Here is a 27,267-nt window from a genome sequence, read left to right as displayed (position 1 = left end):
TTGGACTGGCCTGGTAAAATGTGATCTGTGGATTAGTACCCATCTGTGAAAAGTTTGTGTTCTGCAGTGTCTCCCCCCCCCTTCGTACACTGGATTCTTCTCTCTCAAAGTAGGCCTTTGGTTTTCCACTTGGAACACAATTTGCGTCTTCAGTCATTCCTACCCTTAAACCAAACAAGTTTCCCCCATCCCTGAACACACTGGTATTTTTTTTCCTACGTTGACTTCCTTGGGTACTTAGTGACTTTTCAGAGCACAACGTAATTGAATTATCTATTATGAAGTAAATTATTGCCTACATTTTCATTTAGTTGTGGTGCTTTGAAAAGGGAGCACCTTTTCAAGAGGCGGCCTTCTTTTTAATGACATGCTTTCTTCCTTGCGAAATCTGCACCCGCTCTCACATGGAAAGCTACCAAGGTGATCCATCTAGAATGGAAACTTAACCAGCCCTCTTCTTGCCTGAAACCTTTGATTGGTCTCCTATTTCTTACCTACCAAGTAAGAAATTAAAAAATTAAAATTTAACATGCTGCAATATAAGATACAGTTTTTGCCTATATTTCCATCTTAGTACTTCCTACCTTAACTGAATTCTCTTTTTGCCTGCTTGTTCCTAGGCCACATCTCCCTCCTTCCCCCTCAATAAATCAGTTAACTTAAAAACCTCCGGCTTTACTAGAACCACTCCCCCTGCCTGGGAATGCCCTTCCTCTGTCACTTTCACAAGGCTAACTCATGCGCATCTTTTAAGCTCTAGCAAAGGCATCCTCTTCAAGACGCCAATGCTCCCATCTTTGTCAAGGCCTTTGGTGTCCTGAATCAAATCCCACAGGCGCCTTGTGCTGGGATCAGTCTTGTTTTGTAATTTTTTTTTCCCTAGAACCAAGTACAGGTCACTGGGCATTGAGGTGGGAAATGGTGTGTGGAACCATTGGCACATATTTGCTTCGTAGAGTGACGACCATTAGCCATTTCAAAGATTAAACGTGTAAGATTCATAATTGCAAGAAGTAGCTGCTGTCCGAGAACACTGACCATTATTTATAATTCAGTATGTTTATTTCCTTTATAGCTTTTTTTCCTAGAAGCCTACCTTGCTGTATATTCCCTTAAATGCAGGCATATGAGCATTCGTCTGATGTACAGAATTTAAAAAATCTGGCTAATTTTACAGACAAATTGGAAAACACTAAATGTATACTAATAAGGTGTATTTAGAATATGAGATTGTAATGAGATCATGGTATCCAGACCTATCGTGTCTCTGCATCCTTGTTTTGGAAACCATGTTTTCCTTAAGAAAGCTCTCTCAGATTGTGGGATTCAGAACTAATATGAAATACCTGCTCATCTTCCTGATTTGAATATTTCAATTTCTAAGGACAGCCCTTGTTCTCGTCAGCATTCCTGAGAGACTTTATGTCATTATAAATAAATAGGCCATTCTTCCTCGGCCGTATCTGCCAAGCTGCAGTCAGCCCGATTACTAGGAGAGTAACTAATTGGTAATTGGACTACATCAACAGTCTGATTTGTACTACAGAGGTAGAAATCATTACTCTTCTTCATGCCCAGTGAGCCCTTACTGAAAACATTGAAAAGAGTGTGAGGACCTGCTTTTCAGAATGTCAATGAAAGTCCTCTTCCTGCAAGTCTCATTTATCTCCTGCTATGTTTTCCCTCTTTGCCTAATGCTCCTTTTCTGGGAGTGACTCTTACCATAGGGCAGCTACCTGTTAGTCACATGTCAGTGCATATTATAGATCAGGAATTTCCTGTGAGCTACCACATTGAAGTTTATAATGTTTATTTTCAGGTAAATTCCATTATATGTCCTGTTTTCTTTTTTTGCGGTTTTTAAATTTAATTTTGTTTCTATTAATTTTTAGAGAGAGAGAGTAAAACATCAATTGGCTGCCTCCGGAACGCACCCTTACCGCGGATCGAGCCTGCAACCCAGGCATGTGCCCTGACCAGGAATCAAACCTTAGACTTTTCAGTGTAAGGAATGATGCCCAACCAATTGAGCCGTACTGGCCAGGGCTTCTTTGTGTTTTTATCTGGAAACTTGGGGAGCGCATTTGCAAGACTGGGAAGAACAAAGGTTAAGAACAGTTGAATTCAGAACATCTTAATTAGTGGCTTGATCAAAAGGAACTCAAGTGTACATGAGATCTTTGTCAAGTTGTAAATTTTCATATTTATTTCAAAATAGCTTGGGAAGGAAATCTTACAAGCAGGCATTATGGGCAAAGCAAATAAAAAATAGCAAGTAATAACAGTATTATTATGACATTTTAGACTACCCTTTCATACATTTGCACATTCCGGATCAAGTTCTCTAAAGCAATGTAGAAATAATTCTGTTAAAAGTGTCTCAAAGAACATCACTTTGAGCATAAAATACTTTTTTGTGGTCCCTTCAGCATTAAGGTGTTTCATACTTTGGTTGTCTCTTGAGCTACTTCCTTTACAGCACGTGGCGTATGGAGTGAATTCACACCATGCCCAAGATGCGGGCCACCCACCAGCTACATGGCATGATCACTCTGCAGGCCGAACGGCAGCCTTGATAATTATAGGGCCACGGCTGGTAGCCACCCAGGGGTTCACAGATCTTCTGGCAATGGGTGTAGCTCCGCCTGCACTCTATGCAGCAGATTCCTTCGTGATCCAGTCTCGGGTCAAATGTCATGCCTTCCCCTTCCTGCTGCTGTGAAATAAAAGAATTGTGTTTTCTTTATGAGAAGTTTGTAACATCATTTTAAAATAAGATCCCAAATGTTTCACAAGAAGCATACTTTTCCGTAAGGAGCTTTCATTCGTACCCTTTATAATTCAGAATTTCTAACATCAAGGAACTTCACCTTACCTCGTCTGTCACTGGCAGGAAGGTTTTTTAAAAATGTTACGTGAAGTTTCTCCACGCTTTAATGAGCCATGGTAACCACTCAATAGTGACTCATCTTGTTTTAAATAGGCAAAGGAATCATTCAAAAGTAGCATTTCTGCCACTTAATTTTAAGTCAGTGGGAACTCTGGTGCCTTCCTGTAGTGATGGCATCCAGGGCTCCTGGGAGCACGTTTTATACTCAACTGATAAAGGCTGATGGGTTGCTATTCCAGCTGCGTTGGCCAAACAAGTCATTCAGCTTCTGCCATTATTTCAATGTAGGGTCTGCAACACTCGGGAAAAGGCACCACATAATGTGTGAAAATTCCAGACCTTAAACTGCCTTCTTGTTTCTGTGTGCCATAGAGTTACAGAAAAAAATCATATTGAAGAAAAAAATCCCCTACAAAACACACCACGGAGAGCACAGAGCTGGAAGGAACTCGCCCCCTTTTTATGGATATCCAGGGCTACAGTTTCTGTGTCCTCTTTAATACGCTATTGAATTTCGTTGCTCAGAAGCCCTTATTAAAAGTAAATCCTGCCCGGCCGGGCGTGGCTCAGCGGTTGAGCATCGACCTAGGATCCAGGCGATCGGGGTTCGATCCCCGGTCGGCACATGCCCGGGTTGCGGGCTCGATCCCCAGTCGGGGGCGTGCAGGAGGCAGCCGATTAGTGACTCTCTCATCATTGATGTTTCTCTCTCTCCTTTCCTCTCCCTGAAATCAATAAAGGTATATTAAAAAAATAAAAGTAAATCCTTTATTTAGCTTAAGCCTCTTTCCTGGAGGTGGGTGAACTTAGGCAGATGCAGCACCAAACACAGGCTTGAGCAAAGTGAACTCGGCAACCCTGTCACCTTTTCTGGTATAAAAAAGTCTCAATTTTTGGAGAGAGATGGCACTTTTTATTACAAAAATTTTGAACATATTGGAAGTGAAGGAAATTGTATACTGAACATCATCTAGATTTAACAATTGCTAACTTTTAAGTTTGCTTTTTATTTTGCAGATGTATTTTAAAATTCTGAACTGAATTTAAAGAGAATTGAAGGTATTGTGACATTTGACCCATAAATACATTAGAATGTCTCTCCAAAATAAGAGTGTTTTCCTATACAACCACACTGCCGTGGCCCCACCCAACAAAATGAACAATTCCTGCCATCACAATACTTTTCTTATTCTCTTGTATCCTTTTATTTTTCAGACTCCCTTTTTCTTTGCTTATCTCCTGAGATAGGTTCACCTGGGACAAAAAGGGAAAACCACTTCATTAATGGTCGTAGTTGACTTCTGGGGCAGGGAGAGGCAAAAAGCCTGTTGACTGAAACATTTCTTTATCTGAGGGTTCAGCAAGGCCTTGTTAGGATTAAAAAGTTGGGAGGAAATGTCAGGTGGTTGCTCTAAGATACCTTAAATATGTGAAGGATCAACATCATGGAGAGGGGTTTCTGCTGAAAGGTGAACACAAAGTAAAGGAAAATTTGATGTAATTGGAGTTTTTAAAAGAATATGGATACTCAGGTCTGGAAGCCGGGTAGACAAAGTCATCCCACCGGGGAAGCGGCTGCCGCCCTTATCCCTTGAACCAGACCCCTCTCACCCAGCTACCTGGGGAATAAGCTATATTAAATTTGCTGTTTGCCTATTCAGATTTTATTTCCTTTTTTATTCTTTGAGTTTTAGGCAATGAAGTACTGTGGTGTCCTGAATTTTCTGATAAGCCTTGGGTTGTTTAAAAAATAATTTTTGCTCTAAATCTTTGGAAAATATATTAGTTTCAAATGATAACCTAGAAAATATATCTGCAACACATGAAACAGAATAGGCCTGAAGAGGTTACACAGGAAAATGATACACAAATGGCTTATCTGTATATGAAAAGATGCTCGACCTTACACATAATTAAAGACAGGCATGATCACACAACCAGGAGAGAAATTTTACAACCCCCCAAAAAACTGGCAAAGATTTTTTCAAAGTTTGATAATAAATGAGTCCTTTTACTACTCTGTGAAGACATGTAGCTGGTATAATTTCTTGGAAGACAATATGATATCCTCTATTAAAATATAAAATGCCTATCTACCTTGACTCAGCAGACCCGAGAGTATTTATGTTAAAGATATAGTCCCTCATGTACAAGAGGGACAGGAAGACTGATAGCAAAGTCTGAGCAATTTGATGGGTATCGTGCAGGCACTGTGCCAAGTAAGAGCTCCACTGCACTGACACCTTCTCAATCCTATGAGGCATGGGTGTACAGGTTGCCTACTATTAGTATTTGTAACAGCAAAAGGGAAATAATTTCCATGTCCACCAAAGTAGAACTAGGTAAGTTCTGTACGTCCACATAATGTAATGCAATGGGAACATTAAAATGAATGAGGTAGATCTATAGAGGAGATACAGAACAATCTTCAAAATACCGTATTATAACTGGAAAGCAAGGTACAGGAGTTTTGTATGCTCTGTGTTCAAATTGTGTGTGTGTGTGTACTTAACGCAAAGAAACTGGGCAAGTAGCTATTGTTAATAGGTTGCTCTGGGGAGGGTGTCTGAGGTGTTATACTGCTTTTAAAAAATATATGCATGTATTGTTTTTCAATTAAAACACTAGTTACAAAGAAATATTTTTCCATTTCCTGCAAAATACAGTAATGGTAAATAATATTTTGTGGAAGATGTGAGAAGTGTTTAGCACGTTAGTGTCATCCAAGCACCAGTTCTCAATGTTTTGGTCTCAAGTGCTTTATCTGTGTATGAACACAGTCTGCAGAGTGGACAGAGGGTCCCCGACGGCAGAAGTTCCTGGGTAAGCAGGTTCTCAACAAATATCTGTTGAATGGATGAATAAAATGTATATAAAGCGGGGCGGGGGGGGGGATACTTTCCTTCTGTGTGTTGCCACCTGAGCACACTCTTGGGACCATTTTAAAATAAATTCCTGATATGAATTTGTCCTATGGATTTGCCTGTGACTCAAGAAAAGGAGAGCACAGAAAACAACTGAACGGCGGTTACAGCCCATCAGGATTTTGTGCTACAGAGGCGATGCTTAAGTGTTCTCATCCGCATTTGTAAACGAACAAATGACGTATTTTTAAAATATTGAGTAGAAGTCTGAGCTGAATACTAAACGCTCGTTGGAAACCTCAGGAGAAACCCCGCGCTCCCGCGTGGGGCGACAGCAGCGGCCCCACGGCCTGCGCGGGCACCGGCACTCACGTGGTAGGGGTTGTCTGGATTGAAGGGCTCCGAATCCTCCTGCACGCTGGGCCTGGTTTTGTTATTCGGTCTTCCAGGGCCTGGGTTGCCCCGTGGTCCACTGCGTGGTCGTCTCGTGGTAGTTGTCACAACCTGTGTTACCAATTCTCTTCTTTCCCTCTGGATTTCTGGGGGGGGGGAAAAAAAAAAAGCTGGGAGTTAATTCCTTTATTTGAATAATTAAGGAAGGTCTGTGCTTATCAGGGTAAAAAACATAAAGGACACCCAAACACAGACATGATTTGACTGATGATTTTTGTAATAATAAAGCAGGTTTTAGAGTCTTGAGTTAGTAGTTAAATATACAGGTAGCCAGAATTTGATTTTATAACACTAACTGAGGTAGACATTGTAAGATAGCTGACAAAGATCCATCCACAATCCCGTTTTCTTTGCCTGCCTCCAGTATAGGGGCTGAGAAAGTAAGATGCCACTCATTTCGCTAGCCTGCCTGAAAATGAGGAGTGCCCAGGTTAGACGTTTCTGGCAAGTGAGACACAAGCAGAATCTCCTAGTGCAGTTCTGGGAAAGCTTTTGCTTTCTTGGTAAAAGGGGACAGATGTGGCCTTCCATGTCCTGTCTTCCTTTCTTGAATGTAGGTGTGATATTTGGGCTATGAGAACCAGCTTGTGACCAGAAGTGACGCTATGGGAAGAAAATGGTAAGCTAGAAAGGGACGTGAAGATATCACTGAGTAGCTGATAAACCCAGAAACGCATCGCCAGACTTCTGGCTGTATGAAAAAATATCCACCGGTCTTTGCTGAAACCACTGCTGATCAGGCATTCTGTTACTTGCAGCCCTATGCCTTCCTAATGGAGTGACTATGTATGTATAAAGCTGCAGTTTTCAGAGGATTTATTATCTTGGTTCTTAACCAAAAAATCCTATGGGATAGAAAAAGCAGATACTTTTCTACATGAGGGCATCAGGCTCCAGGAAGACCAAGCGACTTAGCCAAGATCACAGGATGGATGGCAGAGAGGAGCTGAAGGTGGACTTCTCCGACTTCCAAGCCGGTGCTCTAGCTCCCACACTGCCTCGTGGGCCCCCCATGACCTACGGCTGCTGAGTAACAACAATGGAAAATACCACACAGCATGGACTTTGGTGTGTCTGAGTCTCAGTTTCTTCACCTGTAAAATGGGGGGAGTAATGGTATAAAACTCACAGGATAGTGATAGAGTTAATGAACAATTTGTAAGAGTTTTAACATAGTGTTTGACACACAATTCACACTCAGGTGGTGATGATTATATCATGTTACTTATGAAAGCTGAGATGTACTTTATAGCCATAGATAGCTTCTTGGTTTCTGAAGCATGGTTGGAGAGGCATCAGGGAGACCTGGATTCAAATCTCAACTCTTCTTCTTTTAACTAAACGGCCTCAGGCGAGTTATTTAATCTCTGTGAACCTTAGTTTCTTCATCCACACAATGGGCATATCAGTAGTTACTTAGACAGTTGTTAGTGAAAATTAAATGAAGACCAAATGTAAAGCTCTAGAACGGTGCCTGGCACACAGCCTGAGCTCAGCGGCCATCAGCTCTCGACCTTCTCTGACCTTGTCTAGCTGCCATTCGCTGTGTCTCTGATAATACAGCCATGTGACTCTGATGACCTGCCAGTGTCAAGATCCAAGGGTGGGGGTGGCTGGACCCCCCCCTGGATTTGGGGTGCTTAGATGGTGAGGAGCTGGGCATCCTTAGAGGAGATTTTATTTTTTAAAAATATGTCTTTATTGATTTCAGAGAGAGGAAGGGAGGGGGGAGAGAGTGAAAGAGAGAGAGAAACATCAATGATGAGAGTCATTGATCAGCTGCCTCCTGCATGCCCCTGACTGGGGATCAAGCCCGCAACCCAGGCATGTGCCCTGACCAGGAATCGGACTGTGATCTCCTAGATCATAGGTCGATGCTCAACCGCTGAGCCACACCGGCCAGGCAAGATTTTATTTTCTTAAGTTTATTCTAAAATATGACTGCATTTATTAGAGACTGGGAAAAATCCCATTTAAAAAAAATTTAATTATAATCGACACAGTATTATATTAGTTTCAGGTGTATAACACAGTGATTAGGCATTTATATACCTTACAAAGTGATCACCACAATGATCTATTAACCATCTGTCACCCTACATAGTTAATACATAAAAATCCCTCATTTTTATGCCTGATATTCCATCCCTGATTGAATCCTTTTCAAGCCTGGAGGACATTTCAGTGATCTCCTCTCTCCTGGTGTTGGATGTAAAATGTGTGCAATCCTTGTGTGGATGTTGTGATGACTGAATGCTTACGATGTGATCATGCTGTTGGGCTGGGAGGGGCCAGGCCACATCTTGGATGTAGGGAACAAGCTCTTTCCCAAGGTACTCACGCTATCAGTTCCTAGCACTACCAGTAGCACTATCTTCCCAAACACACCCCATCCCCTTGTCCTGCTATTTTTCCATAGCACCTTGTATCTTGCCATACAATTTTTTAATTTTAATTTTGTGTTTATCACTGTCTCCCCTTGCTACAATATAAAGCTCCTGAGGGCAGGAGTTCTTGTCTATTCTGTTCACCAGTGCATTCTGAGTGCCTGGAACAAGTAAATGGCACATAATAAATATGCCAATAAATGTTTCTTGAATGAAGGAATGAATGAATGAATGATGAAAGAATGAACTCTCTGGGTAAGAGCTTTGTGCTCAAAGTGTTTAGGGAGAGCTATTGTCCATGGTAGCAGAGTTGCAGACTTTTGTCCTTGACTGGAACAGGTGACAAGGTATTAGAGAAGTAGTTCCTGGGTGGTGGAAAGCAAGAAGGCCTATCTCATGTGGAGGCAGGTGGGGAACTGAAAGTGAGAACTTGACAAGCAGCCCGTAGAATTGTGAGTTGTGACCACCCTCTGGACAAGAGCAAGGTGGCAAAAGCAACTGTCCACTTGGCAGCCCCCTGCCGTTGTTCTTTCTTACTGAGCCAGCATATGGCCTCAGGGTCCTTCTTAACCCCTTCTTCCAGGTAGCTATGGCCAGTGACGTATAAATTGAATCCTATTTACCTTGCCTGGGCTAGAAAGTAACCATCTCATTCCAGCTCTGGGACAGAGTAAGACTTGTGAACTGCAGGAATGAATCAGCCATGGCAGAATCAGAAGTCTGGATTTTCTAAGCCTTGGTGAGATTTTAAAAAGAAACTGTGGTAAAATATACATAAAACTTACCATTTTAACCATTTTTCAGGGTGCAGCTCAGTGGCATAAAGTCCATTCACACTGCTATGCAACCATCTATCTCCAGAATGGTTTTCATCTTGCAAAACCGAAACTCTGCGCCCGTTAACAACTGCCCGTTTCCCCCCGCAAGCCTGGTTTAGTGCCTGTCCTTTTTAATTTTATTTCCATGCTGCTCACTCTTGGTATTCAATAAAATCTTTCAGAAAACATGCCTATCACAGCTGTGCTAGGAGAAAGGCCTTTATCCACACTTGGGCCAAGCTACAAAGAGGCCTTTGGGAGGCCAGGGGGGTAACTGTGGTGGAAATCAAGAGTGGGAATAGCCCTGGGGACGGGGTAAACTAAGGGAAAAGAGCCTGGCCTGTGGGGTTCACCTGCCTTCACCCCCCAGAACTAGCTGGAAGGTGTGCTCCAACCCAGCTCTGAACCCCACGGGCCCTTCATTTATTTTCACCAAACTCGGAGGCTGACGCCTGAGCCCTGAACTTAAAGAATCTCAACCTATGCCCACAGCACCTTTTGGCTGTCCCATAATTCTAGGTTTGAACATAATAAAGATTTTGCGATGTGACAGCTTCTTAGTCCCTTGATTCTATGCCTTAGGAATAAAAAAAATGTAAAATTGCAAAGTGCAAACTGAGATGAAGGGGCAGCTCGGGAAGGAGTGGGAGAGTCATCAATAAAAACTGCAGGTCCTGCAGCGTGTTCAGACTCCCTGATCTGCTTCCTGTTAACCCTGCAGCTCCGTCCCTTCCCCACAACGTTCAGGGCTGTCGCTTCCCTTCTCTCTGGTCCCTCATGCCAATTACTGTGACCCTGCGGCCCTGACCTTGCGCCATGCACCCTGATTCACCTTCCTCGTTGCAGCTCAGGCCCGTGGAGGGGCTCCCGGGAAACTCGCACGGACAGGCAGAACTCCAAGCAGCATTAAGAGGCTTTAAAATGTTACCTTTCGGATATGCTGGTTTAAGCCAGAAAATAGGAAGGTCGCCACAGAGTTCTATGACTTTAGCACTCAAGAAGCTGTTGTCCTTCACGGGCTGGTCTACAGCCACCCAGATAAGAGAGTTTTCTTCATACTTAACCGGCATGATCTTGCCTTCCTGTAAGTGAAAATGAAATGCATTCAGCAAGAAGGCAGTGGAACATGCTGCGTATTAAGATTCATGGGTGGGTAAGAGATTATTTCGTTTTGTAAAACCTTAATGAGAATTCTGTGTGTATGTGTGTATGCCAGCCCCCCCCTTTAAAGTTCTAATCTCTTCTCTTTGTATCTCTCTTCACAATATCCAGCGCCCGCGCCTCGTGTCAGCCTGCCTTTGGATAGCTGGAATGTGTGAATCTGAGTATCCTGAGCAGAAGTGAAAATTACTTGATACCAACTTTGAGCTTTGGGTTAATCTGATGTTTTTGATCAAAGATGTTTTTGAGGAAAAGCAATTGAATGGCCCTGGGATCCTACAAAGGATAGAGGAACTCTCCATTTGAAGTGAAAATCCTTTGGGGTTTTGTGCTGAACAACAATGGAAAAAGCAAGTGATTGGTTCTTTAATGTCTTCAGTTCAAAGTATTATTTAACATAAACCGTTTCTCCATTTCCCAGCTATAACAAAACATACTTCAGATGTTCTTTGCATCAAGCACACCACTGAGATTTCAAAGCTAAACCCTGGATTTTCTTCTACAGCGAGATGCTGAGAATGGTTTGATAACCCAGGAGACAAATTTATTTTGCCAGGTTGTTCCTTTCATGTATTTATTAGTTTGCGATAGTTTGGAGAAATTAAAATGTTTTCTCTTTATTTTGAGAGGAGAGCAGCACTTCATTTATGCTTTCTCCCCCAGGCTTATGGCTGTGTTAGAACAACTCAAAGTTATTGGAGGAAGCGGCTCTCAGGTAATCCAGTTATTTACCTTAAATTAAATGGCTCCATCCAGGAAATGAATGCTCTTTGGGTATAATAGCTTTTTAAAGTTATACAAAACTGATGAAAAATTTATAAGAGCAAGTGGTGCATAAATCTACCCCATCATAGTCTAAAGTGTGTTGGTAAAGAGTGGGGTGATGGGGAGAATGTGTATATATGCATCCTACAAGCTAGGAATGTTAAGTAAGCTTGTGGCACATACTTTCAGTTGTCTACCCAATCTCCTTTCTCCCTCCCTTTCCTTGCAACACGATCCTGCTTTTGTCTGAGGCAGCAATGTGCCCAGTCCCAGGAGAGACACGTGATTTCTCAGACTCTCCAGAAGCTACGGGTGCCCGTGTGAGCGGTGCTAGACAATGAGGTCCATGCTGGAGGATGTCGGGGGGCTGAGAAGCCTTCTGCTTTTCCTGATGAAAGGGAAGTCATGGTTGGCACTGCTCAGCCTCTCCCTGACTTCCTTACTTAAATGCGTGGTTGATGTTTGCAGCTGGAAGGAAAGGCCAAAATAGTCAGAGATGCTGGCCACTGAGCCAATGCCTGCAGCCGCCTACCTCCACATTGCTTACTATGGAGAAAACAGATCCTTATTTGTTTCAGTCACTCTAGTTTTGTCCATCAGAGGATCCATCATGCACAATATAAATAACTGGAACGCAAGAAAAATAATTCACTTCTATGGCCTAAGAAAAGAATCAGATGCAAACAAAGATTTAAATACAAGCTATTCACTACAGTGAATTATTTCTGTGTTCAAAAAAATTATTTTGACTTATTATTTTAATTGGTTAAAAATGGAAGATACCTGAACAAACAACTTTCAAAATTATAATCATATGATAACATATAATACATTCATTCTAATCTACATTTTAGAAGGACTAAAGTTGAGTGAAAATAATAAGAACGTACAACTGCATAAAAACTCAATTATGGCCCAGCTGGTGTGGCCCAGTGGTTGAACACTGACTCAGGAACCTGGGGGTCACAGTTGGAGCCTGGTCAGGGCACATGCTCAGGTTTCAGGCTCAATCCCCAGTAGGGGGCATGCAGGAGGCAGCCGATTGATGACTCTTTCTCATCATTGATGTTTCTATCTCTCTCCCCCTCTCCTTTCTTCTTTCTGAAATCAATAAGAACATATTTTTAAAAATTCAGGTATGAAAAGAATATCATGCAGACTTGCACATGAAGACAATTCAGCAAAATGTTAACATTAGTTATCTGTGGATTATGCAATTGTGGGTAATTTTCTTCTCTATTCTTTCTTGTATTTCCAAAATTTTCTATAATGACAAAGTACTGCTTTTTGTTTTGTTTTGTTTTTAAATGTGAGGTGTTTTTTTAAAGAGATTTTTTATTGATTTTTAGAGAGAGAGAATACGGGAGGAGAGAGAGAAACATCAATGTGATAGCAATGTGATCGGCTGCCTCCTGCACGCCCCCCACTGAGGATCGAGCCCACCACCCGGACATGTGCCCTGACCAGGAATCGAACCAGCAGCCTTTCAGGGCACAGGATGACGCCCAACCAACTGAGCCACATGGGTCAGGGCCAAAGAACCTTTTTTAAAAATGAGAAAAAATTGTTTTTTAAAAAACCCCCAGAATATGTACTGCAAACATACAGTGTGGGGCTGGTGCTTGTGGAAGGAAGCAGAGCATGGGTCCCATGCCCACTGGGGATGTTGCCAAGGAGTATAGTTCACCAAGGGCTTTATAACAGAAACTGAGTGATATGATTAAAAAGAATGGTAATGCAGTAAGAGAAGTTCAAGGGTGAGAACAGAGGAGGTCCCGGAGTCATTGCTGCGCTCGGCACCGGGAGTTCGCAGTGAGACCGTGGCCTTCTGCTCTGAGGGCCCGCTCCCGAGGAACACACGGAGCAGCATCAGAGGAGGGAGGCTGGAGCCATGAAGGCCTGGAACCTTCTCCCAGGACGAATGGCTGGGGACACTGGGAGTGGGAAAGGAAACGGAGGACATGCTAACGAGCTTTAAAACCTCACTGGTTCGTTTTTTTAGCTTTTGTTTTGTTTTGTTTTGTGTTGTGAGATACCTCCTAGGAGAGCAAACAGCAGGCCCGTTTCCAGGCACTTTGCTTACCCTTGTTTACCCTCTTTTGCCTGGAGAGAGCTGAGGCTGGCTTCACCTCCCTCTCAGGGGGACTGGAAGGACCAAAGGTGATCATAATGAAATTAATAATGATAGCAGCAGCCATCTACTCATTACTTAGTAGGTCCTAGGGCCGTGGGGACACTATGCTACCCCTAGTTTGTAGATGACAAGACTGAGGCTCACAGAGTGGAAGCCACAGCGGTGTCAGCGCCAGGCTTTGAACCTACATTTTTCTGAGGCCAGAGTCCATTTTCTTTCCACCAGATGCTGCCACAACTCAAATGGAAGACAATAATGAATGTGACCACTCCAGTAAGCTCTAAAGTAGCAAATAAATGTGAGCTATTATTATTAAATGTGTCTTTAGAACTCTGTGTGCAATTCTTAAAATAAATGTTTATAAAGGCAAGCTCAAAGGCCAGTTATTAATAATAAATGGGAGAATTATGTTTTTAAAAAAATCTCACAAATTTGACACATAGAGAAGAAATTTGATATATGCTGAGCTAGCTTCATTGGGGCTGAACTTGAACCAATGGGAAGAAATTGTAAGGGGAGCCATCTCAGCTCAGTGTAGGGCCAATGTTTACAACTACCTCTGAGGAAGCTGCCTGACACACAGGTAAGGGAGCGAGACACCCCATGGCTGCTTTCCAGTAGAGGCCGGGTGGTCAGCTGTCGGGATTTGCAGGAGGGATTCCCACACTGAGTGGAACTGAGGCCCCTTGGAAGAAGATTCTAACTTGCGAAGTCTGTTACGTTGTCTCAATCACTGGTCAGATAGTTCCCCATCATCGGGCAAATCTGGGCCATGTGAGACCAAACCCCCTTAAACACTGTAAGATATGGTTTTCCAAAACCGTTAAATATGCCACATCACGTAAGAATGATCACTGAGAACCAACCAGGAGGACCAAAGTAGTTGCAATTCCTTTGGCAGAGAAGAACTAGAATTTATGTTCTGCTCTCAGACCGATCGAGGAACCCGGGGCAGAAAGGGTTGTGCCTTCAAACAGCATGTGCCAGGCCCTCTTGCTGCCTGGAGCCAGCTGGTACCCACCAGTTCGGAGGCGATGCTCTGTTTGGCCACGGTGCCCACCTCAGGAACGCGAGCCTTCACCTGCGCTTTGATGTAGCACTTCTCTCCCCCAGCGAACCGGATTCCTGTGATACCCTAGGAAGGGAAATACAAGCTCAGCCACCCATCTATGCCCCGTTCATGTCTTCTGTGTACTGTCTACTGCAAGCCAGGCACTGTTCCACGCACTGTTCCAGGGATGCACAAAACAGACGGAACCTTTGCCCTCGTGGAACATAACTTTCAGCGTTATCAACCAAAAATACGAAATTGAGATTAAGTCAGGTGGTGTTAAGGAAATAAAGCAGAGGGTGAGGTAGGAATGACAGGGCGGGGCCTTGTCAGCGTGGCGGGGAGGCTTCCACCAGGGGCTGGCATTTGGGCATGTCGCTTGCTCCGTGTCTCCCTCAAGCTCAGATGAAAGACCATCGTTTCTCTGCAGCTCTCCCTGACCCTCCCAGGCTAAGGGGGCGCCTTCTCCTCTGCCTTCCGTGGGCCCGGCCCCCAGCATCCCCCCCTCCGTCTTAGTTCCCAGGGCCTGCACGGTAGCTTCTGCTGAATGCCGTCTCAGGTACAGGCGTCTTGAGATCGCTATCTGAATCTCGTCTTTTTCTTTTGGGTGATTTCACAAAGATTCTCAAAAGATGTTGGTCCAGTGAATTAATTCCATAAATTCAGATTTTTTTTCCCTAGGTTACCAAGTCCAAAGTAAATAGTAAAGGTTTCTACCACACCAGGAGCTGAATTTTGCTCCTAGACCTTACCCAAGGACTTGGAGGTTTTGTTTTTGTCCCCTGTGAGATATAAACAGTGCCTTGTCCTTGTCTGCCTGGGGACCAGCCTCAAGGGGAACCTCAGCCGCAGTCCCCAGCCTTGGCTGACGGCTCAGCGCCGACTCTCCTCTCCTCTGAGCACATCAGCACCACGGTGCCCTCTGTCCCCAGAGTGTTTCCTTTCACCTGCTGCTTAACTTCGTGACTAGCGAGTGGCCAAAGCAGCATTAAAGGTCTACAAATTTTAAGCCATAATAATGTAGACACCAACGCAAATCTGGACATCCCAGCTGGTCAGTGTCCTGCCGAGTTAAGACAGATGTCAGGAAGGTAAGAACTTTTCCAATGCCAATGCCACGGAGTGGGGGAAGAAAAGCATTTAGAAATCCAGGGGTCCTGGCTCACGATTCATAAAGAAAGAAGTTGAATGTAAGTCACGCATGAGAATATTCATGGAAAGTTCTACCGTGTGTATCTCAGAGCCAGGAGCCCCACAGAAGCGGGCTAGTGACAGACTGGAAAACAGAGAGGGACAGGCTCATGCTTCCTAAAGCTCCTCCTGGGCCTGCCTTGCGGCCTAACTGGCCCCTACACACGTGCAGCACATGCCACTCATTTCTCCCAGCATCGCCCCCTGCCCAGGGGTGCCCGCTTCTCAGCGGCTGACTGCGGGGGTCTCTGACTCACTGCACCAAAGTTGCCTGGAAAGGATGTAGGAGCACAGATGCCTGGGCCTCTCCCCAGATTCCCATTTAACTGGCCTGGGGTGGTGCCCAGACCCTGGTATACTTAAAAGTTCCCCATGTGTTTACAGTGTGCTGCCCAGGCTGAGGACCACCAGTTCAGGGGAAAAGGAATTTGTTCGGGGTAATAAAGTTTTAAAATGACTGAAACAGCCTACTATATATAGACTGAATGTTTATGCCCACCCCAACCCCCAATTCATATGTCAAAGCCTAGCCCCCAATGTGGTGGCATCTGGAAGGGGTGTCTTTGGGAGGTGAAGCCCTCATGCATGGGATTAGGGCCCTTGTCAAAGGGATGCCAGAGGGCTCCCGGGCCCTTCTGCTCTGTGAGGATGCAGTGACAAGACAGCCCTCTATGAACCAGAAAGCAGGTCCTCACTGGACACCCAACTCTGTCGGTGCCTCAACCTTGGACTTTCCAGCCTCCAGAACTGTGAGAAACAAATTTCTGTTTAGAAGTCACCCAGCCTGTGGTAGTTTGTTATAGCCACTTGGACCCCAGTTTCCTCTGTACCAGTGGCTCAGAGGAAAATTTTCCCTCACATCAAACTCACCAGGAGGCCTTGTTAAATGAAACACAGAGTGTTGGGCCCCACCCTCAGAATTTCTGATTCAGCAGGGCTGGAGTGGGGGCTAAACTTTGTATTTCTAACAAGCTCTTAGGTGCTGCTGCTGGTAGTGTAAGGAACACACTCGCTACTGGGCCGTGTCCTGAAGGTCTACTGCTCTTATTCTGCATGTAAATCTAGGGCGCATGGTTTGAAAAACAGAAAGCGGGGGAAGATTACTGCCCCACCATGTGATATGTTCTCTTAACTTCAAACTCTCATGTTCTCTGAATGTGAGATGCAAGGGAGGAAACACCATATAACCATTACCACATCCCCAAAGGAGAGAGCTGATTCTATTGAAGGGTTCACAGCCTGGACTGTGAGTCGAGTATTGAGTCAGTTCTGATGGTCTGCGTGGTGCCAACAGAACTGAAACACCGTAGGGAATGGGTCCTGTGGGAGGGAACTCACACCTAACCGCTGAGTCTAGCTGCAATCCTTATCAAACAGCCAGATGTATTAAGAGATTAAAAGGAATGAAAAAGCACAAGAAAGCCAAGCAAACGTTTTGTTTTTGCAAACAAGACCTTAGAAGCTGGTGATAATGAAGAAATTTGCTAACAAAGACAACGAGTGAAGAGTCCAATGGCCTAACTTTTATTTTATTTTTTTTTAACCCTCACTCGAGGACATAACTTGCAACCTAGGAATGTGCCCTGACCGGGAATCAAACCCACAACCTTCTGGTGCTCGGGATGACACTCCAACCAACTGAGCCACCAGCCAGGGCTGATGTAACGTTCTTTCATCAAGAATCAGGTAATCTTACTTTAGCCGCATATTTTTTCTTTCTAAGGGATCGCATCTATCTCTGTGGCTTAAACCTGAAGTTCCCAAGGACGGCAAGGGGGTCCTACCCTCAAGGGACACGACAGAAATCTCTGAAGGAGTTTTTGTTGTCACAAAGATCGGTGGCTCTCCAGGCCTTTAGTGCTCATGGCCCAGGGATGCTGGTCCCAACAAGCCTGGGAAGGTCCTGAGGACCTAACTGCCTTGGGTCCCGGGTGAAAAACTAACACAGTTTTACACATAAACACAGAGTGATTTCCTAGGAATGCAATTACTGTGAAAATGGAGAGAAAAGGGGACTTTTGTTCACAGTTTGAAAAAATTACCTGGTATTAAATTTGACAACACACACTTAGGTCTGTCTGCAGTTTCAGCTGTGCCAGTGATTCAGCTCTCAGAGCAAAAATATGACTTACATTTTATTTTTTCTTTATGTTAGAGATGGGGGCCATATTGATTTTTGAAATCAATAACCTACCTATCAGGTAGGTATATTTTCCCCCCTCTAGCCTTTTAAAAAATTTCAAACATACACACAGTTAAAAGAATTGTATAGTGAACACTCATATATGCTTACCAGGCTATTCTATCTTGATTTCTAACCAAGATTTTTGTTGCATAAACAAGTCATCAGGTCTGAGAGAACTGGCGTAAACCAACAGCACTGACGCTGTCGAGGGTGTAACTTTCTAGAACGTAACTCATGCACCGCGAACAAACCCAGCTTTTGCATTCCACAGGGTGTTGACAGAGCCTCCCTGACCTAACTCTTGTCGGGCTCCTCTGAGTCGTCTTTTTGACTAGGCCTTGACCTTGGGCTCTGTCTTGGCCAGCTTGTTCCAATTTTTGCAAGAATCCTGCTTAGTCAGCCTTGGTCTGCCCACCCCCGACATCTGATCAGCCTGGCCTGCCTTTAGCAAGAATCCTGTTAGGTCAGGTTAGTAAAGAACTACTCTACCTCTTAGTAATTTTCCATCTATCAACCTCCCACTCTGGCTATAAATACGATTCAGAGTTGCTATATTGCATTCAGAGTTGAGCCCACCATCTCTCCTCTACTACAAACCCCACAGCAATAGCTCTCCTTGAATAAAGCCTGCCTGACCTTCTTATGTTCTGAATCATTTTTTCTTCAATGGTATAGAACCTGGAGCCCTTTGTTCAGTGCTATTCTCTCTCAGGCGGTTCTTCTTATCATGAGTTCTACTAAAATCTTGGTGGGGTCCTGGGTTAGCAGGGGAAACTGTTCACTTCCAGTTCAGAACCTTTTCTAATCTGGTCCCACCTGCATCCCAATCCTCTCCCCTCCGCACCTTCAGCCACCCTGGGCTACCTAGACTCCCGAGCAGGCCTGCGAGTTGTATTCACTGTTCTTCCCTGGGCCTAGAAAGCGCGCCCCTACTTTTCTGCTGGTTGAAAACCTAATCATCCCTCAAGCCCTGATTCAACTGTCACCTCCTCTGTAAAACCTGCTCCAACCCTGTAATCAGCAGGGATTGCCTCCCCTCTGCTCTCCACAGCTCTCTGCTCGCAGCTTCGTCAGTGTGCGTCCCAGGCTGACTGAGCCACCTCTGGGTGTGTGTCTGCCTCCTGGGCTGGACTGGAAGGTCCTTGGGGGTAGGGGGAACAAGTGTCAGTCACCTTTGCATCCCCTATGCTTATCACCACTGTCCCTTGCACACAGTAGGCCCCAATAAATGCTTCTTGAATGTGGTTTAAAATATAGGGGAATTATACAGGTACCACAGTGTTGGATTCATGTGTTTTCAAAAGTCCAGGCTTGTTTAAACCCACAACAGGTTCTATCCATTAAAAAAAACCAAAAAATAAAAAATGTTCTACTCACCAGTTCTGACTGAGAGAAATGTGGAAGCTATCAAAGAGAATTGATCAGTTTGTAAAATATTTGTGCCCCTTTAGGCCCAGGAGAACAAAACATATCAATACCATTATTAAAACCAAAGGATCATAAAACAGATGTATAGGTTTGGGATTAAAATACTTTAAAATTATATTCCTGATATACACACTTCTTCATAGAGATGGATCTTTTTCTATTCATCTATGTAGCTACTGTTGCATATCTTGGTATTGTGGCACATCATAGGTATTCAATTTTGTTTTGAATTGAATGATGTGTGTGTGGGAGTCGCATTTTATAATTTTATATTGAGCAGAAAGAAAAATGCTTTTACCTTGTCCTGCATCTCGCAGTAAAAGCCTTTAATAGGTGCAGAGAAATTATCCTTGTGCACAGACCAGAACCAACTGCAAAGCTATGACTAAATGAAGTGCAGCCGGGCACATACAGAGCCCGTCCCCAGGGCAGCGCCGCTCTGCACACCGCCAACCCTTCTCATCAAACAGCACCTAACATCCCCGGGGCTCTACTGTTAGCGTCTGTTTGGTATTTGGAAGGGTTTGTGAAGTGTGTTTTGGTATCAACAAGGGGAGTTCTTTCATTCAAATGCGTCTCTAGTTTTTCTCATCGGTCAGAAGAAGGGTCAATGAGATATTTGTGGGCCAATAAGCGATCAGAACAGACATTATTTTCTAGTGCCTTTTCTTCGTCATGAAGTCTCACCCACGCCAGCCGCGGGCTTAACAGGAGAGCACGAATAATGAGGCCCCTTCCTTATTGTAGCACATGAAGAAGGAGAGGAGGCCTGCAGGACGCTTCGGTTTGCAGGTGGACACTGAAGCACCGATGCTTAGCTTAATGTCTCAAGCTGCCTGTACACTGAATTTTTGAAAACAAGCATGACTGCCCTTTTCACAGGAGACTAGGGTGTGTCATCTGTCATGGGCAGTAGTCAGAAAACATAAGACACAATAGTGGAATTTCTCCATGCTAATTTTCTAGATTAAATGGGAAACCTGCAAAATTGAGAACAGTGTATAAATAGGCCCTACCTGTATTTGATGAGATTATTAGGTAATTAAAATCTCCCTCCTCTCCATAAGTTCAAAAGAAGACTTTTTGCAAGCCTGTAGGACAGTTTGCGTATTTTATTCAAAGTGCTATAGAAAGCTGCTTGGAAAGAAATTGCTCTTACATGTTTTTCTGCCAAGACTTTATATGTTCTAACAGCCTGTTGTTTTCAACACCAAGGTGTTGTTTTTTTCATTTGGAAAATATTAAAAAAAAAAAAGAGCTGCCTTTTCTCAGAGAGAATCTGCTGCATAGTGCAAGTAGATTAGCAGCACTGACTGGCCATCAAAAACCGTTACCACTGGGATGCGTGTGAGAGGCCGCTTCTCCCTGAATTAGAGAAGTCCCCCAGGCTCGCCTGGTCAAACCCTCCAAACGCATGAAATATACTTACATTCTGGAAATCATTGACTTCAATGGCCTCTTCAGCTCCACTTCCCATCTTAAAGGTCTCCAAGTTGTTCCCAGCATCTATTTCCATTGACCCGTCTTGTAATTTCCCATTGATGCTCATGGTATAGTGGACATTGTAAATCTGGAATGAACATAAGAGTAGTTATGCTTTCCTTTCAGAGCAGTTCAGGGATTATCTCTAGACCTGCAGCATACGAGGCAGCTTTCACATTTGTCAGAGATACACTGAATCATCCTTCAGAAGAATATATTTTTGTATGAGAACTTACCCACCTACTAATCACTTAATACAATGATTTCTTTAAGAATACCTTTCTAAAAAAGGAAAATCTTTTACAGTCTCTGATACTAATTCAAACAGCTCGGTGATTTGCAATCCCGGCTCTGCGTAGAAGCATCTGAGTAGACTCTCTGGCTACCATGACTGGGTTTCCCCTGGACCAGTCCAATCAGAACCTATGGGCTTGGGTTTGGGCATAGATCTTTCTTTTTTTAAGAGACAGTTCTACTATGCAGCCAGAGGGGAGACCTGTTGATGGATAAATGGAAATCCACGAGGCAGAGGGTTAACTGGGCTGTTAACTGAACAAGTCTGCAGAGGCACCTCAATGTGAAAGTTTTTTTCAATCTTTTGGCTGAGATCTGGCATGGAATGTGGCGTACAGTAACGGCTGCAGACAAGAGTGGGATTTGCCTCATGTAGAGCAGCTCTTGCAGAGAGCAAGGTCAACATGCACATCTGTTTCAGCTCAAAACGGGAGTTACTCACTTTAATGACTCTATGGGGCAGGCGTACGGGGTTGTAGGGCATTTTGTTATGAGATGTGTGCGGGGAGAAGGGAGGGAGACTTGGGACTGGCCCAGGAATCGGAAAGGCAGGTGGCCACACACTGATCCCTGGGCCTTGGGAGTTGCGTTGAGTGTAAAATGAAGAGGTTGGACCTCGTAGGTGGTTTTTCATTTATGAACTTTAAAGCGCTGAGGTGTCACAGAGGTGGCCCTGAGAGGAGGGTGGCAGAGCGGGTGGGGCTGCGAGTCTCTTCTCCCCGCCCTCCTACAATTTAAACAGAGCAGCTGGGCTTCTGTTTTATGTATTGGATTTCTGAGTAAAATCTTAAGAAAAATTCTGCCATAAAAAATAATTTATTTTTTTTTAGTTTATCACTAGCCCTGCCAGCGTGGCTCAGCGGTTGAGCACTGACCTGTGATCCAGGAGATCGAGGCTCGATTCCTGGTCAGGAGGCAGCTGGGCAATGACTCTCTCTCATCGATGTTTCTCTCTCTCCCTCTCCCTTCCTCTCTCTGAAATCAATAAAGATATAGATATGTATATATATATATACATATATATGTGTATATATATATACATATATATGTGTATATATATATATATATATAAAGTTTATCACTAAATTAGCTGATCCCAAGGGCCCTCTTGGTTTAAACATTTTGGCATTAGTTTAAAAAATAATTCACATATTGCTCCTGCTCAGTGTGCTGCCGCCCGGCAAGAACGTTCTTTGAGTTGTGGAATAGTAGGCAGGCTTCTTTTCTTATTTTTTCTGACTTAGAGGTATATATATCTTATATATCATGTATCTCTTATATGATATATAATATATAAATTCTTTCAAGAGGAAGGAATGAGACCTGACGAAAGACATTTGCTATTTAGTGTCAGGTTAGTCGGTCACCACGGCAAGCGGCTCAGATGCCACTCAAGCCTGATTTTCTTTCTCGTTATTTAGAATCACTGCTATGTGAACAAGCACTGGAAAAGGACCTGTTGTCACGGGATCACTACCTGTAGGAAACTCATTATTACAAGACCCACAGGGCCTGATTTTACCGGCGGAGCTGTAGAAACGGCTTTGCTGGCTAGTAGCCCTTCAGGCCGCAGCGTCCACTCGGCGGGACAGCAGAGAGCGGTGCCAGCCCAGCCCGAGCTCCCATTCCCGCGGCGCAGGGGCTCCCAAGCCAGCCCGGGCCCAAGGTCCCCTTCGAGGGGCTCTGATTTCGTGCGGCTGTGGCAGAGCCCACCAATCTGGTTTCACTCTGCACTCAGGTGGTCTGTATGAGCGGCCCAGTTTGGGAAACCTGTTTTCTTTGGCTGAGCCAGCACTTTCTCCAGGGAAGGTTTAAAAAGCAGACTCTGTCCTGGCCCTGTGCTCTCTGAGCAGCTACTATTCCACAGGTTAATTACGACTGTCAAAAGGAGCGTGGCAGACACCGCTCGGGTTCCCGCTGGCACAGTGTCCTTCACTCAGGCAACAAGAGGCTCTTTTTCTTTTTCTCTGAAAAGCATTGCACATACGCTTTCACTGGGGAAAATTTCTTAAATTTTCTTAAAATTTAAGAAATGAATGGTTCCCACCTTTTTAGCAGGTCTAAAGGAGCCAAGATTGTGATACTAGAAGAATGGCTTGTGGTCCTAATTTCACTTTCCTCACCACCACCTGTCATCACTTCCCTCGCGGCAAAAGCTCCCTAAGTATAGGTGTTGCATCTTTTCTCCGGCAGCCCCGTCCATCTTTTGTAAGCAGTGCACAGCCTGTGTGGGGCAGCAGCGAGAGGTCTGTGCCCCCTGAAGCTATGGGGGCAGTGGTAGTAAACAGTCTGAAATTATTTCCAAAGTACTGGGCCCTGAGCTCAGAAGGAGGCTGGGCTGATGGAGCAGTAATCACATTATTTTCTCTAAACTGATGGAGCTGCTGGCACCTAAGGCTATTTCTATCCAAGTACAATGAAGTTTATTATTTGCCAAAATTCTGCTCAATATGGTGCCTTTTGCAGCCAAGGATATTTGCTAATGAGTTTCTAATAAAGCCTGGGTTCTCTAAGATTAATTACATAATGTTTAGGACCATGTCTAGAAAAATCAGTTGGAGAAGAAAGGCCCCCAGCAATGATCTCATTCCTTATCCCACAGGGCGGGGCTGTCACCTGTTTCGTGTTAGTGGGAATGTTCCATGTTTCAATGCCTTGTTCCATGTACAATAATGTAGCTGAAACATGGCCTCAATATTTGAAACTTGTCCCCAATTATTAGCACTCAGATGTTTCATAATCCTCCAGGTGACTTCAAGTAAACCTGTCCTCAGGGGATTTACCCATATGAAAGGGAGAGGAAGTGAATTTCAGCGAGTTAAGTCAAAATAGAGGAGCAGAGGCCCGGATAATCCCCAAAGAGTGGGAAGTCCATTTGGTTGGGGATATCTTTCTGTTTGACAGAGACTTACCTTTTTTGATTATGTTTTGTTTGGACCACTTAGATTTGTATTCAGGGAAAGCAGACCTGTGCATGTGCTGGGCATAGATGGTGCCAGATTTGCACTATTTAGTATTTTATGATTTGTTTTTCAGACTTAAGTAATTTGGATCAGCATCGAATATTTTGGGAGTTAAAAAAAAACAAAGAAAATTACCACAGTGCTCTTCATTCTCCTGTATAAGAAACAGCAATAACTTTGATTGTTGGCAATAAAATGTGATCACTGTTCCTCTGCATTCTTAGAACTTAATACTGCTCTTTTGAACCAGATAACCAACCGTCTTTCAGGAAAGTAAAAGATATGAAAAAAAAGAGAGCCCAGCTATTCAATATGATCTTCCAATCTCTCTTTTTAGAAGCTTGTCAGTTAGCTGTGTTTGCCTTGAATAATTAAATGCCAAATGGTATTTATTTTAATATATATCATGACCAAAATCTTCACCAAAAAAAAGCACAAAGCTATTTTTATTCCCAAGTGACCCATAGCATTGAGGCTATGTCATCTAAAAGATAGCATTTACATTCAAATACCATACAATTTCCCAAGGGATGACAATCTAAACCCTGCTATTAATGGAGATGTAGATATTGAAATTGTTCCCATGTTCAGTTGCTGCTTTCAAATATGAGCATCTGGCCCAGCTTCCATATTTAAAATACAAATACATTAAGGCACTTTTCAAATATACACAAAATACTGTGCAATTCTGATCTTACAAATCGATGCTTGTAAATTTGATATAAAACAGACTCAGCCTAAATGGCATGCTTATCTACATTAGGCATTTGAGTTAAAAATACAAATTAGGCAGTGACTGCATAAGATGTTATGTGTAAAATGGTTGAATTGCTTTCAGCACCATTTTCTCTAAGTACTGGAATTCGTTCATGCTTTGAATTTCATGGTGGGAGAGACGAGAGGGGGGAAAACAGCAACCACAGATCCTCTGAGGGGAGTGATTAAGAAACAGCCCTTTGTGAGTATCCCAGAGATGGAATTCTTTTCCATTAGTCCAAATAAGCTTATGCCAGGCCTGGCAATGGTCATCAAGATAAAATGCCCCCTTTCTATAGGTGAGCAGAATTCAGAGTATTTAGAGAACACACTGGAATTCTGCCCAGTCAAGTTAGAAGCACCTTTTATGCTCCTGAGGCCCGTGGAGCTTTAGAATAAATAGTTGCAAACAAAGAAAGTAGGGCAGCCGTTAGTGAAACATTTACCATTAAATCACATGTGACTGGGCCAGAATGGATTTTTAAAGAGATTTGCCACTTTTAAGGAAGTTACATGCCCCCATCCTCTCCCCCCTTAGAGCAAGAGGGAAAAGAGCATTACGAAATGGGTCACCTGCAAAAAAAATAAGCAAACAAACAAAAATTCCTGGAAGGTCAAATTCGTTCCTAACACTGGGCCTAGATATTTCTTCACTATCTTTGCCCAGGTTCTTAAATTCACAGCCTTTCTCAGCCGAGAGAGGCCTAGGAGTTCATTTAGTTCCATTTCTTCCCTGAGGATGAGTAAGCCGAGGCCAGGGGGTGACGCGCCTCGTCCAAGGTCACACAACCGCTCAGCGCAAGCGCAGCCGCGATCTGCGGGAGGGGCTTTCGTCGAACCGTCCAATGCATTTTCCTTCTCCTCTGCTCCTCGACGTTTTAATATTGTCCCTTAAAACCCTGACTTGCTTTTCTACAAAGTTTCCTCTGAGCACAAAGCAGCGCAGCGGAGTTAGAAGGAAGACGCAGAAGGTGCCCGCGGGCCCGCGAGAGGAAAGGAGGCGCTGGGGCGGAACGCGCGGCCCGCAGTCAGGAGCGGCCCCGGGGGGGCAGCGCTCTGGCGCCACCTAGCGGGAAGCTTGGGAGTGACAGGGAGGACCCCGCCACCCCGCCGGCCTCAGGTCCTGCGCACCTCTCCTCCCTGAGCACCGTCCCTGGGCTTACGTGATTGTCGCTCCCCTTCCAGAAGTAGATGGCCCCGATGGCCCCGAAGAGCAGCAGCACCGCCCCCGAAATGAGGACCACCGCTCCGATCTTGAGCAGCCGCGCGGGGCTGGAGGGCTTCACGGTCACCGTGGCGTACGCCTGCGGGCGGGGACCCCAGGGGGACGGATCACATCTGCGCCGGCCGCACCCCGCGCCCCGCGCAGCGCCCTCAGAGACTAGCGGGTGGGGTGGGAAACAGCTCGCCCTGGGTTCCCACGGGCGCCCCCTTTCGCCGCGCTCCCTCCGGCGGGTCCCTGCCCCTCGGGAGTGGACGTCCCATAGCAAACTTTCCGCGGGGCAGGGCCGTCGCCCCGCCGATCTGCACTCCCCGCCTGCCGCGGGACGCCTACCTCCTGACCCTTCCACCTCCCCTTCACACCCGTCGGTGAATCCGGTGGCACACGCGTGGGGCGTCACCTTCCACGTCTGGGCGCCCCCATTTGCTCCCACCTCCCCCCGTCGGTGGCCCACGTCGCTGACGCGGGAGAGGGGTCCGGACCCTCATGCGAAGCCCGGGCCCCGCGTATGGACGGATCCGGCAGCTGGGCTGGGGACCCCGGGCGGTACTCACCGGGGGGCTGCAAAACTCGACGTCGTCAGGCCCTACCAGGGCGATGGGAACTTTGTCCGAGGTCTCGGTCATGGCTGCGGCCGAAGGAGCAAGACACTGGGAGGCTGGAGCGCGCCCCGGGTCTGTCCCGCTGCCCCGACGTGCGGAGCTTTTAAAACAACTGCAGGCGCGCACCCCGAGCCCAGCCTCTCCCCTCCTCTCTCCTCCCCTCGCCCAGCCTCTCCCCTCCTCTCTCCTCCCCTCGCCCAGCCTCTCCCTCCACTCCCCTCCCCTCGCCCAGCCTCTCCCCTCCCCTCCCCTCCCCTCGCCCAGCCTCTCCCTCCACTCCCCTCCCCTCGCCCAGCCTCTCCCCTCCACTCCCCTCCCCTCGCCCAGCCTCTCCCCTCCCCTCCCCTCCCCTCGCCCAGCCTCTCCCCTCCCCTCCCCTCCCCTCGCCCAGCCTCTCCCCTCCCCTCCCCTCCCCTCGCCCAGCCTCTCCCTCCGCTCCCCTCCCCTCGCCCAGCCTCTCCCCTCCCCTCCCCTCCCCTCGCCCAGCCTCTCCCTCCACTCCCCTCCCCTCGCCCAGCCTCTCCCCTCCCCTCCCCTCGCCCAGCCTCTCCCTCCACTCCCCTCCCTCTCCGCCGAGCAGCGCTGTGAGCTGGCCCTACAGCCAGGACACACCTTCCCTCT

General features: G+C 45.4%; 1 protein-coding gene across 3 annotated transcripts; it reads right to left on the bottom strand.

Moving 5' to 3' along the window:
• Positions 1-1,890: 1,890 nt before the first annotated feature.
• Positions 1,891-26,807, bottom strand: CNMD (chondromodulin). 3 transcript variants are annotated; one of them, XM_081127926.1, is made up of 7 exons: positions 26,599-26,807; positions 25,986-26,126; positions 20,757-20,897; positions 14,494-14,607; positions 10,341-10,494; positions 6,127-6,293; positions 1,891-2,716 (listed from the first exon to the last, which is right to left on the bottom strand). In XM_081127926.1, the coding sequence occupies exons 1-7, from the start codon at positions 26,668-26,670 to the stop codon at positions 2,501-2,503; spliced, it is 1,005 nt and encodes a 334-aa protein (XP_080984052.1). In that variant the 5' UTR covers positions 26,671-26,807; the 3' UTR covers positions 1,891-2,500. The 3 variants fall into 3 exon arrangements, with proteins under 3 accessions (XP_080984052.1, XP_080984054.1, XP_080984053.1); XM_081127927.1 differs by having other exon boundaries at positions 2,189-2,713; XM_081127928.1 differs by lacking the exon at positions 25,986-26,126 and having other exon boundaries at positions 26,599-26,781.
• Positions 26,808-27,267: the final 460 nt, after the last annotated feature.

The sequence above is a fragment of the Miniopterus schreibersii genome, assembly GCF_964146895.1.
Source record: "Miniopterus schreibersii genome assembly, chromosome: 2".
Lineage (NCBI taxonomy): Eukaryota > Metazoa > Chordata > Mammalia > Chiroptera > Miniopteridae > Miniopterus > Miniopterus schreibersii.
This window is presented reverse-complemented; position numbering and strand designations above follow the sequence as displayed.

What these genes read in the sequence shown, in the direction of transcription:
- CNMD (XM_081127926.1), bottom strand. Translation starts at nt 26,670, where the DNA reads ATGACCGAGACCTCGGACAAAGTTCCCATCGCCCTGGTAGGGCCTGAC. An exon ending in GGAAGGGGAGCGACAATCAC is followed by an intron (nt 20,898 to 25,985) that starts GTAAGCCCAGGG and finishes TGTTCATTCCAG; the next exon opens with ATTTACAATGTCCACTATAC. An exon ending in AGAGCATCGCCTCCGAACTG is followed by an intron (nt 10,495 to 14,493) that starts GTGGGTACCAGC and finishes TTTCACTTACAG; the next exon opens with GAAGGCAAGATCATGCCGGT.